Here is a 10,111-nt window from a genome sequence, read left to right as displayed (position 1 = left end):
TTAGTAAATCAAAAATTAATTTATTATTAATTAAATTTTATTTAAAGATTTATCTTTAATTAATGGATTAATGTATGTATAAAGTGAAATTCGGACTTCCAACACTTATTTAAGATTTTAAGGAGATTAGTAAACTAACTATTAGAACAATATAACTTAATTTCTATTAAATTATATTTGACTACCATACTAGTTGATGAATGGTGATAGTGATAGTAGGAATGGCAATGGGGCGGATAGGGACGGATTTTTGTCCTACCCGACCCTGTCCCGCCGTCTTTGCACTCCGCTATTATCCGCCTCGCCCCTACCCGCGAGTAGTAGGCTGCTTTATCTTAACCCGCCTACATGGGTATCCGTTCCACCCTTATCCGCCCCTATAAAAATTAAATAATTTTTATTTTACACATTCATGTATAAATTAAGATAAAACTTAAAATTCATAACTAAATTAAAATACAAACATAAGATTCATCCAATGTCAAATAATTTGAAATTAAAAAAAGATTAATGTTTAATCACTACAAATTTACAGCATAATAAAGAAATTGTATCAAAAGAGTCTTCAATCATTATTCTTGTTCTTCCACCATTTAACAAACCTACATTAAAAACACAGCATATAAACTAGTTAAGTTAAGCACTATGATTAGTAAACACAAAGTTTTACCAAATAACTTGGCACCATTTTTGAAAAAAGGGTGAAATAATTTTTAGAAGTAATAGTAATACCATTGAGAAGAAAGCAACACCAAATTAAAATTCTAAAGCAAAGGCAAACAAAAATAGAAGCAGCCAATACTTATTTCAAAATTGAACAATTTGCATATGTATAGTTTCCATGGTCAACCAATACAATAACTCTAATGATGATGCAATTAAAAGTTACTATATAACTATGCAGAAATATTTACTCTAACTCTAACTCTGTAAAATAATAAATAAAAAAATCAATCTTAATAATGCCCATACTAAGAATATATAAAAAATGAATTCTATTAACCAATCTCACCATCCTTTACCTATTAACCATAACCAATCAAGTGTTACCCAGCAAAAAATTTTCAATTATATCGAAAGACCAAGTGCAAACTCTACAAGACTGTTCCAAGTTCTAAGTTTCTATTCAATCTTTTTAAAAGTAAACCCAAAAACAAATTAGGGTGGTTATTCATTCTTGTTTAACTAATTTGCTAGTTAGTTATTAAGGAAACGTGGTCTAAACTAAAATTAGAGTTAGTCCACAGCAGCCAATAACTTCAACCATTCATCAAAGGAGGGACTTATCTTCGTCAATATAATTTTTTGGGGGCTAACATGTGAGCGAAATCACTGTAAAAAAACTTGGAAGCGAGTCATTCATCACATCATCAATTCATTATCATTCATTCATGGTGCTACTATATCTACTTGTATGCACAGCAAAATTATTTTTACAAGATAACAAATAATATTAATAAAAATAGGGCACACCACCCTTTTTTTAGGAGTGTGGTTTCAAGTAACATTTCTTAAGAAATTGAAAAAAGGGTTTAACACCAATACATTATATATTTTGCCTTATCTACTTATAATTAAAAAGCAGCATACTCCAAAATTGCAGGTTGCATTCAAATAAAAAGAAAAATATTTGCAGACAAAATGAATGTTTTACTTGTTTGAATAAACAATATTATGAGTCTAGTTTAAGTGTTTAACAAAATCAAAGCATCAACAACACAAAATCAAAAATTAAAATACACACAATCAAAATATCAACAACACAAAATCAAAAATCAAAGTATCAACAATTAACATCACAAAATCAACCATCAACAATACAAAATCAGATTATCAGCCATCAATACCATAAAAAATAAATCATACAAATTAACTTAAAATAAAAACTGAAGAAGCAAGCCGGAGAGGAGTACTTACCAGTTAGCAGAGAGACGATGAGGGAGAGGCGAGCAGAGACCAGAGACTGCAGACGGGAGAGGCGAGCCGGCGAGGACAGTGACGACGAGGAGATCAGTGGGAGCGACGCCGATGTGAGCTTAGTGAGGGATAGCGGCGAGGTGACCGAAGTAGTTGAGCAGAGGCTGTAGTCCTTGGAGAAGAGCTGAACAGGTGAGTTCGGTGGTTGTGAGGACGCCGATCTGCTGTAGGGATGGGCGGGCTGTGACAAGTGGTCTAGTGCAGCTAAGTAGAGGCGGTCGTTTTTGGAGGCTTTGAGAAGAGCAGAAAAAGGGAGTTGAGGGTCTCAGATTTGGAAACTAAAGCGTGAGTTGGGCGGGCTGTGACAGGTGGTCTAGTGCAGCTAAGTAGAGGCGGTCGTTTTTGGAGGCTTTGAGAAGAGCAGAAAAAGGGAGTTGAGGGTCTCAGATTTGGAAACTAAAGCGTGAGTGACGATGACATCTGAAGCCTAATGACCTAATCCCCAAAAAATTATATATCTGTGTGTGTGTGTGAGTGACGATGACATCTGAAGCCTAATGACCTAATCCCCAAAAAATTATATATCTGTGTGTGTGTGTGTGTGTGCGCGCGCACTCCGTGGTGGGTAGGGACGGATTTATTCTGAATCTGACACCGCCCCACCCCGCTCAACACCCCGTTTTGGTCTGACCCCGTCCCGCTCTGAGATGTGTGTGTGTGTGTGTGTGTGCGCGTGCGCGCGCACTCTGTGGTGGGTAGGGACGGATTTATTCTGAATCTGACACCGCCCCACCCCGCTCAACACCCCGTTTTGGTCTGACCCCGTCCCGCTCTGAGACGGGTTTAAACCCGCTCCGACCGAGTAAGGGCGGCTCGGATACCCGCGGGTGCGAGTACTGCTGCCACCCCTAAGTGATAGCGACGGGGATGGGAAGTTTTATTTGTCATTGTGGTGACAACTGTTATTTGTAAGTCAAAGAAAGAGAAGGAGATCCATTATTTGATCAGGCCCATTAAAGGCCCAAATTCATTTGAATTAGCCTGTTTGTGCAGGCGCTAATGAAAACTAACGAGATGTGTGGGACAAACTAAGACACCACTCATCATATCATTGACTAGCTCAAATAAATTGTAGACCATTTTGAACCCATCGTGTTTGTCAAAAGTGTAATCAATATAAGCTATGAAAGTTTACAGAAGCAGTTGTGAAGTATGATTATTATTTCTTCAATAATACTGAAATCAAGTATTACTCTTGCATTGAGTATTGTGGCTGCCAGCAATCTAGTCCAACCAAAGTCTTGCCCCCCACTCACTTTAATTAATGCAACAATTTTATGTCTTTCATTCCGCTACTTTTATGACAAAAAAGATCAAGCTATTTTTATGGCTTTAAAATTATGGATGGATTTATATCCACGAATGGAGCCCAATATATAGCACTTGTTATTCGACAATGATGATACTGAAATTAATCCGGCTTTCACTTTTTTTTGTCACGATCAACTTGATTCAGCAGTTGAATACTGTAATTCGAAGAATAGGGAGTTCAATTATTTATTTGAATAAAAGAAGCCACTTATCAATTATCATCTCAACGCTACATATACGGTGCAATGTTTTTTCCTCCCTTGCTACTTTTTTACTTACCATCAGTTCTTTCTTTCACTTTTGTTTTTCTCGTTTTCTTTTCCTTTTGGTTTGTTTTAGGCATTCCCTTTAGGCCTTTACAGTGATTCCACTAGTACCTAAAGAAAAAGACTATGTATATATGTACTACTAGTAAGTAGTTGGGGATGCATGCATATTAAACTTGTAGATAGATATTTCTATAAAAATATTTTCATAAAAAAATAATATTATAAATTATTAAATAATTCAATTACATATGTTAAATTTTTTAATAATTTATAAAATTATTATTATATAAAGATATTTTTATGAAAAAGAGGTAAATGGTGGTGAGATGAAAAACTACCTACCTCGCCGCCGATACTTGATTGATTGAAAATTGAAAAACAGGATTTGGGTCCTGCCCTGGGCGGGGCAGACCTACGGCAGCCACATCTACAAATTAAGTAACTGCGACACAACACGCACAATCTCAAGAATACTGGCTCTATAGTTAGTTTATGGCTTAGGACTTAGGACTTAGGAGAGGTGTCACGTGCTGCAGTAGGAAAGGACACTGGCAAGCTAAAGTGTCATCTTGCATTCTACCTTACGTCATTGTTAATTTGTTAGACCTTAGCTTCCATAACTGCTTCCGCACCATCACTAACAATTAACAAATCACGATAAAATGTATAACTATTATTATTTTTCATATACTTATTTATTTATTTTTAAATTTTTGCATTAAAATAATTAACAAAAAAATATAAAAAATAATGCAAACATCTTTTTGTATGTCGCTTTCTTTTGGGCTTCTTTAGTTAGTTACCGCGCAATGGAAGTGGGGTCAAAGTCAAATCCATTGAACACCAGAATGACAGGATCGAAGGCCAATCAACCAATGCCATTCATCATCTTATCTTATCCTCCTAGCCACTTATACCCTAATTACCTGCAACTCATTTTGCATTTCTTAATTTTATATTACATATAATAATACATATATCTGTTGTTTGGAAAGAGTAATCAATGGATGGATACCAAATTTATTTACAATGTTGGCATGTTATTGGCTATATTGGTACACCCTTATTCACACAGCGCTAATATCAATGCGCCTTTGATGGATGGCCACATCATTTTTATTTAGTATTCACATATTAATCATTAGTTCATAACTTTTGAACGTATGGTTTTTGTTTTATTATTCGAGTAATCTCAAAAGCGAAGGGAAAGGAGGAGGAGTAGTAAGGCGTGATTATGATGAAGAGAGAAGTGTTGGTCTTGGTTGGAGTAAGATAGAGATGGAAGGAAAGTGACGTTTCTCGATCAATTGTGGATTTTAGCAGATCGAGGAGCAAGCAAATAAAGCTCTTGGCTAAATTGGTTGTTTGCAATTCATGAAAGATGAAAAAGGGGCCGGGGTCCATGAGGAAGTAGCAACGAAATATCCTTGCATTTGTCGTCATACTCTTCATTTACTACGCCATCTTCTATTCTTCTGCATCTCTCTATTGGCATTATTGTATTCCATTTTTACTCTCTTACAACATGATGCAAATTCGGATGCTACTCCTCTGTATTAGTATCGAATGATATACATTGAAAAATAAATACTGTAATACTTTCTGTCGTTAAAAAAATAGATCGAATAGTTCAACTGCAAAATTTAATGGTAATATGAGTTCATTTGTATTTTTATATTTGTTAACATAACATTTGATAAAAGAATACTCGTAACTAACTACCCAATAAATACCGATATTGAAAATATATTAATATAAAGTTACCAACAGTATATGTTGTATGTTATATACAACAAGGGAATATGTATGTTAAACCAAAAGGCTGAAAAAGTGGGAGGCATTTTGCATTCTAACATGCATATAGCTTTTCTTTACTACTCGTACTCGGCCACACTTGCGAGTAAAGTAATTAAATTAGAGGCAGACCTAAAAAGGAAATTAAAGGCCCTCTAAAGGCTTCGGAGAAATGACAAAAAGCACATTCATTATGTTTGTTTGTAAAACTAAAATGAAGTGATGGTGGGTGTAAGAATCATCAATCGGATAGTTTAACAAATTCTAAATCAACACAAAGTGTATCTAGTTATCTTTTTAATACTTTTCCCGTCTTTCATTCTATCCCTAACCGTAATTGACCCACCAGCATGACATAACTAGATCCAGATTGCATAGCCTTAACGCAATATTCCCCCGCAGAAGAAAACAAAAAAACAAGACTCTCTAAGCTGGAATGATGAAATTAGCATGTGAGATCGAATCTTTAGGCACACCATTTTCATATATGCATGATGAGAATTCTGTGTTATAAGCAAGAGACACTATATGCATAATCTGAATAATCTAATATATGTTGCCATGATATAATTAATTATGTACATGTGTGCTTATGAATACTGTTGTTGGCACAGCTCTCGACACTAGCGCACTTTAAAGACACACTAACCCCAAAAGGCCATTTGCATGTGCAAATATCCAAGCAATTATGGTGATTATATGAGTCTAATTCGTATTATTTGGTCTACTATACCCACTGCCATGACCTACTTCTACCTTTTTTGGCAGCAACTTTGTCAGAACTCAACTCTCTTTATTTATTTATTACTTCTCTTTTTTAAAATGCCTTTTTTTTTATTTTTTTTTTCGGTATTGCCTTTTATTTTAATTTAAAGCCATCAAAATTCGTTCTCAAATCTCAAGTTCTCCTTTCTTTTTTATTCTTCTTTTTGCTTTGTTTGTTTTTGGGGGTCCAAAGTCCAAATTTGTACTGCATTAAGCTCGGAAGTAGAGTCCAATACAAAAGGCGATGCCAATGTTAATTACCAGCTCATTGAGTTTAGTGTCTATATGATTTGAATGGATTAACTTCAATCAAAAATGCATGTCAATGTGGTCCTTGCTAAGGATATAGCAATGGAGGAGATGGAGGGATCACTATCAAGCTATGGAGCATATAGACGAAGAAGGGTTTTTCCTTCCTTTTTTTTTAGTATTGAGGTTTCCCATAATCTCAATCAATTCCCCTCGTCTCCCCACTATGAATAACAATAAATTAATTAATTAATTAAAATTTGGTTTGTTAATCTGTCGTGCGTTATGATTAGTAGTTGCGAGGACAAATGGGTCCGGCACACCACAATGTGACGTTTTCAAGAATCTTAGGTGAAAACTGAAAACTGTGGCACTTCACTTGAGTTAACCTGCTGAGGGAAAACAATAGAGCATTACATAGTATATGTATATGGTATTAGTGAAGACATTTACTGGAAACATGATAATAATTGCGCACTAGCTAGAAATGAAACAAACTACTAAAATAAATAATATGTTGCCAATCGTAATATTTGGTGGTGGTACTAAAATTTAAAATGTATGAATTCGTAACGACTTTTGTTATCAGGGTTTTGTACAACTGTACAACTAGAGATGAGTCACTGCCAAGTCAAATTCAAATTCTGAAACAACAATGCCCCTAATACATGCCCCCACTACACTAATTCTGATGTACTCGGTACTCCACAAAAGGCTCTTCCCCTATGCTTTTCATTTTCTTCTATCGGTATTATCCATGTCCATCCATTTTCCCTCCCTAGCATCCTGCTGCACATAAATGCACATATAATAGACCCACTTGCTCACACAGTGACAGTAGCCACAAACAGAACTATTCCCGAGAATAGCTAACGACATCATGCATTTGAACAAAATCAAAAATAAAAATCAATTTTTCTTTCCCCTTAATCAGTCCAAGAAAACAATGGGAACAAGTAACTACCTTGGGAAAAGAAGATATTATTTATGTTCCAGTATATAACAATCAGATTCAGATTTAAATAAATAAAAAAAAAGAAGAAAAAGAATAGTACAAGCGTTACAAAATTCTACCGCTTATGTGTAGATTACTTATACTTTTTTATGTAGAAGGGGAAAGTACATAGGGCACATGTAAGGCATGATAATGCCAAATATTGAGCCAAATATAACAATTCTCCCAAATTCCAATATTACCCTTGAGAATCCTCCATTTTTACATCACAGTACATGCATTGGGGTTCTCATCACTGAAGATCTGAGGAGGGTAACCTGGACCAGGATAAGCTGCATAGTATTCCATGTTGCCACCACCATAGCCATACCTTGGTGGCATGTAGTAATATTCATTCTTCTTCAGTTCAACCACCTTGTTGCTCTCTTCTGTGCCTCCTTCAGCTGCTGCTGCTGCTGCTGCTTCTTCTTCTCCTTTCTTCTCTTTGTTCTCTTCTACTTGACTGCCTTCCTTCTTGTCTTTGTCGCCATCACCTTCCTCACCCTTCTTCTCTTCTTTCCCACCATCTTTATTGGATTCTTCTTTATTCTCTACAGTTTCTTGCTTCACTACCACTACTTGCTTCCCGGTCCTCTTGTAAACGTAGTCCACTAAGTTTGCAACTTCAAACACCCCCTTCACGCTCACTTGCGAGTTCTTCAGATCCGGTTCTGCTGACTCAACTCCTGCATGTATTTTGTTTTCTTATATTATATATTAAATGCAATTTTAAAAGAGATTAATTTGACGACCACAAAATCGGGTAATACCCTTCATTCTCTCAATGCGTCTCTTGATTTCCTGCGCACATGCTTCACAATGCATGTGAGCTTGGAGAACTACTCTGATGACCTCAGGCTGCAAAATAACATCGAATTCAAAATATGATAACAGAATTAAATTAAATGAAATGAAAGAAATTAAACAAAAATACTGTGGAACCTCTTTTTTCTTCTCCTCGGGCTTAGGATTCTCTTGCTCTTCGGGTTTCTTGTCTTCTTTTGGCGCCTCTGGTTCTGGAACTGGAATGGGAGAGAGAAGCTCAACTTGTCTGTGGCTCTTCCTCTGGACTCTCTCCCTAACCTTGAGAGGATCAGCTTTCTCTCCTTTAACCACCACCTTGTGACTCTTACAATCTGTTATCACATCCTCGACCCCTGCAAGCAACAATCAGATAACATCACATTCACATGTATGTACAAATATCAAAGATTACAAGTGTTATATTAACCTTTCTGACCTGGGAATCCTCTAAGGGAGCGACGAACCTTGCGTGCACAACCCTCGCAATGCATGAACACCTTAAGCACAATCTCTGGGGGTGCTGCTGGGGCTGCAGCTTCCTCCACTACCTTCCCATCCTTGGATTCCTCAGGCTTCTTCTCCCCTTCTTCCTTCTTTGGTTCCTCTGCTTTAGTCTCGTCGACCTTCTTCACTTCCTGCCACAACACAAAATCAGATCCAGAAAAACACATAATAAGAAAAGAAAGATCGAGGAGAGTAAGGAGACCTCGCCCATTGAATTCAAGTGAGTGAGTGTGTCAGTGTATGTGTGTGTAGAAGATAGATAAGCTTGACGTTTATAGTGGTTTGTTGTGTATACTTATTATTTTTAAGTTGGGAGTAGCAATATAAGAGGTGGGTTATTCGGTTACTGCCTACCTGTTGAGTCATGCAACACTAATTGGCTGATTTATGATGATCATGATGAACCAGATCTGAAGCCACTCATTTCCACCATCATCACATGACGTGGCATATGCACTGCACCGGAGGCGTGACGACTCTCCTGCTTCCGACACGTGGTAACGGATGTTACACTTTCGGGCATCTCTAGAATTCACCCTTCTACTGTGCTCGTTAACCCTCGCTTCACTTTAACGGCCCAGATTTTATCAACAAAATTTCAAATATATTTTTAATACAATAATATGTAAAAAATATAAATTTAATATATTAAAAATATAAAATTATTTTTTTATCTATTTTCGAATTTGCGTATACCTTATACATTTTGGATATAGATGAAAATAATATGTTAGTTTTACTCTTTTATGTAAAAAGTAATACTTAAAAATGATAAATAATTTTAAACTATTTAATATAAAAAGTATCAATAATTTATCATCTTTATATGGTTGGTCACGTTTTAATAAACGGTTTATGAGTTATAATCTTAAATTATGCTTTCCGCATCTAACTCTTCGGTCTTCTTATTATTACTTTTATCCTTTTTTTTTTCTGTCTCTTGGGATATCTCGATGATATATATAATATAAACGTACATTCAAGAAAAATATATTAATGCAAATGTGTTTAACACTAAACCAGGAGACATAAAAGGGTCATAAAATATTTGAAGGAATATTATTTTCCTTGTCTTTAAGCCATAAAACTGCTAATGACTGTTTTCTTTTTCATATCTGCAGGCTCAAATCCGGGTTGGTTGGTTTTTCATTAAATCTCCTCATATCACATCACATCATAGTATGAGAATTACCTATTAGTTTTGAAAAAAATAAAAGAAAAACACAGACACACTCTAAGGTCGCTGCATTTGGCCCCTTGAAAGCACTTACCATGCAAAAATGAGCTGGGTCCATCTGTTTGAAGAAGACATGGTCAGTTACGTTTTCCTTTTCATCGTTACAAAAAAACGTTTGGTTATTAATTAGGTCAGCCAACCCTCTCCAACCAATAGCCCCTTCAAATCTTTCAATGAATAAATTCAATATTTATTATTCCTTAGCAT

General features: G+C 35.8%; 1 protein-coding gene across 1 annotated transcript; it reads right to left on the bottom strand.

The window, feature by feature from the left end:
- Positions 1–7,326: 7,326 nt before the first annotated feature.
- LOC107480020 (heavy metal-associated isoprenylated plant protein 7) lies at positions 7,327–9,035 on the bottom strand. The gene is made up of 5 exons (XM_016100142.3): positions 8,870–9,035; positions 8,600–8,798; positions 8,302–8,516; positions 8,130–8,217; positions 7,327–8,045 (listed from the first exon to the last, which is right to left on the bottom strand). Exons 1-5 carry the CDS (start codon positions 8,876–8,878, stop codon positions 7,582–7,584), a joined length of 975 nt encoding a protein of 324 aa, XP_015955628.1. The 5' UTR covers positions 8,879–9,035; the 3' UTR covers positions 7,327–7,581.
- Between the last annotated feature and the right edge of the window lie 1,076 nt (positions 9,036–10,111).

Source organism: Arachis duranensis, chromosome 3, assembly GCF_000817695.3.
Source record: "Arachis duranensis cultivar V14167 chromosome 3, aradu.V14167.gnm2.J7QH, whole genome shotgun sequence".
Taxonomy (NCBI): Eukaryota; Viridiplantae; Streptophyta; class Magnoliopsida; order Fabales; family Fabaceae; genus Arachis; species Arachis duranensis.
This window is presented reverse-complemented; position numbering and strand designations above follow the sequence as displayed.

Excerpts from the sequence above, each read along its gene's own strand:
- LOC107480020 (XM_016100142.3), bottom strand. Across the intron at positions 8,218-8,301 it reads CCGAGGAGAAGAAAAAAGAG|CCTGAGGTCATCAGAGTAGT; the intron begins GTTCCACAGTAT and ends GTTATTTTGCAG. Across the intron at positions 8,046-8,129 it reads ACGCATTGAGAGAATGAAGG|GAGTTGAGTCAGCAGAACCG; the intron begins GTATTACCCGAT and ends AAATACATGCAG.